General features: G+C 46.2%; 1 protein-coding gene across 1 annotated transcript; it reads left to right on the forward strand.

Annotated features, from left to right (window-relative positions):
• The first annotated feature begins 273 nt into the window (after positions 1-273).
• On the forward strand, positions 274-4090 carry LOC124153253 (uncharacterized protein K02A2.6-like). The gene is made up of 2 exons (XM_046526352.1): positions 274-294; positions 470-4090. The coding sequence occupies exons 1-2, from the start codon at positions 274-276 to the stop codon at positions 4088-4090; spliced, it is 3642 nt and encodes a 1213-aa protein (XP_046382308.1).
• Positions 4091-5975: the final 1885 nt, after the last annotated feature.

The following is a 5975-nucleotide window of genomic DNA, read 5'->3' on the forward strand; positions in this document are numbered from 1 at the left end:
CGCCGAGGTCGCGGAGCTGCGGGAGCGACGGATATAAAAGGCCGTGTCTTGCGGCAGACGGGGGGTTATTTTGCTGTAAAACCAGACAGTGTAAAGTTGCTTGGTGGCTACTGAATAAAGAGGCCGAAACCCGGAACGGAGTTTACTTATTTTTACGGCAACAACACATGGTGTCAGGTGTGTTATTATGTCGAATAAGCAAGTCGAAGGGATAGGAGGTCCTACCTGGTCCATACCCCAGCAGTTTTCCTTCGTGGCGGAAGATTGGCCAAGATGGAGTCGACGGTTCGAGAGGTACAGACGAGCTTCTGGACTCGCCAAAAAGCCAGAAGATGAGCAAGTCGACGCATTGATTTATGCAATGGGTGACGACGCGGACGATATACTATCATCCTTCAACCTATCGGCGGAAGAAGAAAAGAAGTACAGTATCGTGTTTGGAAAGTTTGAAGAGCATTTTGTCCCGAAGGTAAATATAATTTACGAACGTGCCCGTTTCAACAAGCGACTGCAAGGAGAGACCGAAACGGTGGAAGAATTCGTTCGTAATCTGCATATTCTCGCTAAACACTGTAAATTTGGCACCCTGCGTGAAGAATTGGTGAGGGACCGTCTGGTAGTTGGTTTACGGAACGCCAAGTTGTCCGAAGCCCTACAATTGGATCCGGAGCTTACGCTGGAGAGAGCCGTTACAAAGGCGAGGCAAGCAGAAGACGTGCACAGGCAACAGACGCTGATAAGGAGTAACTCAGGGGAAGATAAAACAGTCCACTCGCAGGCACGAGGATCTGAGGTGGACGTGGTGCGGAAGAAGGCTCCACGGCACCAGAAGGCATCGACGTCAACAGCTGCCCTACCCGACCAAATGAAGGTGAGTGGTCGCAAATGTCCACGGTGCGGGAGAACGCCGCAGCACGCTTTCGCACGATGTCCGGCGCGTCAATCTGCGTGCGCCCTTTGTAAAAAGAAAGGACATTGGGCAGCAGTTTGCAGAACGAAGGCGGTTGCTGAAATTGACAAGCGGCTACCGGGTGAAGACGACCATTTCTTTTTGGGAAGCATTTCGACGGGAGAAGAACCATGGAGGGTCTCACTCGTCATCGGTAACCAAGAAATCCCCTTCAAAGTCGACACGGGAGCGGATGTCACTGTCATCGGCGCCGAATTATTTAAAACGTTGAAGGGAATACAACTCGAAAACACCACAACATTCCTCCGCGGCCCAAATCGAAGCAGATTGCAGGCCAAAGGAAAATTCCGGTCACTTCTACGTTGGAAGGATCGCGTGTACGAGGACGAGATTTTTGTGGTGAATGGAGTTGAAGATGCGCTCTTGGGACGTCCAGCTATATCATCCCTGGGAATTTTGACTTGGCTGCGAGAAATAACAACTGGCCATCCGGAAGAAAATTACCAGGAACTTTTTCGTGGGCTAGGAAGAATGCCGAAACCTTACGTCATTCGCATCAAGGATGAAGCCGTGCCCTATGCGGTATCTACGCCGAGAAGAGTGCCCTTGCCATTGAGAGATAAGGTTGAGAAAGAAATCAAGAAAATGGTGGGGGAAGGAATAATAACGGCGGTAGAAGAGCCGACGGAGTGGTGCGCGCCCATGGTAGTAGTGCCTAAAGCAGACGGAGGAGTTCGAATATGTGTAGATTTCACTAAATTAAATAAATGCATTCGGAAAGAACAGCACGAACTGCCAACCGTGGATGAATGTCTAACACTGATGAAGGCTCCAGAAGCGAAAATTTTCACAAAATTGGATGCTTGCAGAGGATACTACCAAATACCACTAGAGAGGGAATGCCGTCCGCTGACTACTTTCATTACCCCTTTTGGAAGGTATTGTTTTAACCGGATGCCGATGGGATTATCTTCAGCTGGAGAGCATTTTCAAAGACGAATGTCTGAAGCATTGACGGGGTTAAAGGGAGTAGTCAACGTTATGGATGACATACTCGTATTTGCAGCGACGCAGCCGGAGCACGACGTGAGATTGAACGCCGTCCTCCAGCGTCTTAGAGAAAATGGGATCACGTTGAATCGCGAGAAATGCCGATTTCGGGTCGCAGAGACAAAATTCTTAGGTCATGTCATATCGGCCGAGGATGGAATCAAGCCAGATCCTGAAAAAATTACGGCAATAGAGAAATTGCCGCAGCCCGAAACGGTAGCAGAGATACGTCGATTTCTTGGAATTGTGCATTATCATCTGAAATTTCTCCCTCACTTGGCGGATGTTACCCAACCGTTGAGAGAGCTGATGAGGGAAAAAGAGCCTTTGCCATGGGCTGCTACGCACACCAAAGCTTTCCAAGAAATCAAGCAAAGATTAACTAGTGCCCCATCATTAGCCATGTACGAGACAAATCGACCGACAAGAGTATTAGCCGACTCATCGTCATATGGATTGGGAGCTACACTAGAGCAGCGGCAGTCAGATGGTGATTGGAGAGCGGTATGTTTTGCGTCACGGACGTTGACAGATACCGAAAGACACTACGCCCAATTGGAAAAGGAGGTATTAGCGCTTACCTGGGCGTGTGAAAAATTAGCAAATTATTTAGTAGGCAAGAAATTTCTTCTATGTACGGATCATAAACCACTCGTGGCACTATTGGGAACAAAACCCCTCAGCGAATTGTCCGCTAGAGTGCAGCGTTTCCGTATGCGCCTCATGCGTTTCGACTATGAGGTAATTTATGTTCCCGGAAAGAAATTGTATACGCCAGATGCTCTCTCACGATCACCAATCTCCAAAACCCCAAAAGAAGGCGATATTCTCACCGATGAAGACGTGGAATTGTACGTCGAAGCTGTGAAAGCGGATTTACCAATGAGCGACAAACTCATGAAGGAAGTGTTGAAAGCGCAACGAGAAGATGAAAGAACTCGACGAATAACTAAGTATGTGAAAGAAGGCTGGCCACGTAAAGAGAAACTGCTGTTGGAGGATACCAGCTTCTACCACGAACGAGCAAATCTTTCCCTCCTTGACGGGCTACTAGTCAAGGGGACCAGGGTTTACATCCCGGAATCATGGAGGAAAGAGATATTGAGCCGTATCCACGAAGGTCATCTAGGTATTTCAAAGTGCCGGAGGCGGATGCAGCAGTCGGTGTGGTGGCCAGGAGTATCCCATCAAATACTGGAAATGATAAGCAAGTGCCCGGAATGTCTCGAACGTCGTCCATCGCGAGTAGAGCCGTTGAGACCTACGGAGACACCGGCACGGCCCTGGCAGATGGTGGGAATGGATATTTTTCATAGCAGAGGGCGTGAGTACTTAGTCATCGTAGACTACTTTTCAAAATACCCTGAAGTCGCGTATTTGGAAAATACGCGGGCCACGAACGTGATAGCGAAAATAAAATCAATATTCGCACGTCACGGAATCCCACAAGTAGTCCGAACGGACAATGGGCCACCGTTTGGAGGAAGAGAGTTCCAGGAATTTGCGAACAAATACGGAATGGAGGTCGTAACTAGCAGTCCATACTACCCAAAGAGTAATGGACTAGCGGAAGCAGCGGTGAAAACGGTAAAAAACATACTGGCGAAAGAAAGAGACCCGTGGTTGGGGTTTCTTGCATACCGTGCATCACCCATGGAGTCAGGGTATTCCCCAGCGGAACTACTAATGGGACGTAAGCTGAGAACGACTTTGCCATTTCATCCTACGAAGTTGAATCCCAAATGGCCCAGCCTCACGGTCCTACGGGATAAGAATAAGGTCATCGCGGAGAGACAGAAGAGGAACTACGACCGACGACACCGGACGAAAGAACTACCCCTATTGCCTGCGGGAGCCACCGTTTGGGTGAGAGATCGTCGGGAGTATGGAACGGTTGTCGGAGAGTCGGGCCATCCCCGGTCCTATCTCATTGAGACGGGTAGTGGAGTCATCAGGAGGAATCGGGTGGCGCTGACATTAGCTGAACGGCAGCCGAGTATTTCGAGTGATTATGAAGCATTTTTTCCAGACCTCGAGTCTACAGCGAAGAGCCACAGCCCACCAGAGACGGGAGTATTCAGGACGAGATACGGACGACTTGTGCGTCCCCCTCAACGATACACTCCTTAGACCCGTTTCCCTGTTCCTTTCCCTGTTTTATTCAGTGTTTTTTCAGAAGGAGAGATGTGGCGGGTTCGTCGCGGAGGCCCCATTTAATGACAACCCCGGATAGACAGCGGGCGCCGAGGTCGCGGAGCTGCGGGAGCGACGGATATAAAAGGCCGTGTCTTGCGGCAGACGGGGGGTTATTTTGCTGTAAAACCAGACAGTGTAAAGTTGCTTGGTGGCTACTGAATAAAGAGGCCGAAACCCGGAACGGAGTTTACTTATTTTTACGGCCACAACACAGTTCATATGTGTGAAGATGAAGATCAACTTGGTCGGTTAAGCGACACGTATTTCAGTGCAGGCGCGGAAAAATTTACTTTTACAGCAGTAGTACTGCGAAGTGGAAGGCAAGGGGTAACCACCACATTATTACCCTTAAGAGTTGCAACTACTACACAAATAATTATATCACAACACAAAGGATTTCCCTCAAGTAAAAAATTCCGCACGTAAATACGCCCTCGACTCAGATCTCCGGGTTGAGACAAACTGAGGGGGTGCATCAGTAAAATGTGATGGGAGGGTATACCGGTAATCTGGAGGAATTGCATGTGGAGCTGAGAAGAATGAACCATCAAAATGAAGTGACCGGAGGAAGGAGAATTTTGAGAAGAAAAAGAATTATACTCAGACGATTGGTAATTTATTATGCTGGGGTGGACATGAAACTTAGAAAGAGTCCTGAAACACGTGTGCAAATCTAGCCGTAGTTAAATGAGACAATTATATGCGTGAGAATGAAAATCAAATCCGCAGTGATGCAGACACAGATTCGTAGTGTGTACGTCAGATTAATAATATGAAGAAGTTGAAGACGTACACTAAGATATAAGGGAAGAAATCAAACATAGAAAAGGGGAAGAAAATATTATTATTTTAGATGGCTGGACTAGAATTATGGTAAAGTTGGAGACTAAGCCGGTAGATACCGTATTGGTCAAGCCGTGCATGCTTAAGAAAGGTTGCGAGGATGAAGAAGTTCAAGACCTCTACTAAAACTTAACGGAAGAAACAGGTAATAGAGGGAGAAAAATCCTATTATTTTAGCTGATTAGAATGCCGTCGTCGGCAAAGAGGAAGGCGGAAGAATAACCAGTAAATGTGAATTGGGAATCCAAAATCGAGGAAAATGGCTACTGGAATTCTGCACGGAGAGCATGCTAGTGGTTGCCAATAAATGGGTTTTTAAAACTCTTGTGAAGAAGTTACGCGTGGAGAATACCAGTACACCTAATAAAATTCTAAATAAGATTCTAAAAAAATATGATTCTGGTGGAAAAATATTCAGAAAACAACTTAAGGACAAAAAAGCTAACCGGAAAAGGCAGATATCGACTGTTACCGTAAGTTAGTTATGAAGAAATTTAACAGTGTAAAAAGGCAGACATTTGGTGGAAACTAAATAAATTCCGTTTTTTAAAAGATTATTATTTCATTCGATTGACCATCAACTCATACGCAATAAGTTCTGAAAATCAGACAAATTTTTAAGTCACTTTTGTGACTTAAAAACACTTTTTAGCCACACGTTTGATTCTGCATATCATGCATCACTATTGATAAAAATTTGCCAGAGGGAAAGGGAAAGCTCTAGCTAGCTTTATTGGGATTCACCTTTCTGTGTTATCATAATGGGCTTAAGAATACCACCCTTTGAATCTATATGAAATATGACCGTTTTTTCTTTGAAGGTGACTGGGAGGAAGACCAAGGGTTTGAATCATTACTTTCATCCGTAATTTACCGAGGGTTATAAATTTTATTCCGATGAATCCATCACAAAACATGAAAAGGGCTGGACTGGCAAATAGTGTTACGATTTTCAGTTAAAAATTTGAAATAACAT

The sequence above is a fragment of the Ischnura elegans genome, chromosome 2 (genome assembly GCF_921293095.1).
Source record: "Ischnura elegans chromosome 2, ioIscEleg1.1, whole genome shotgun sequence".
Classification (NCBI taxonomy): Eukaryota; Metazoa; Arthropoda; class Insecta; order Odonata; family Coenagrionidae; genus Ischnura; species Ischnura elegans.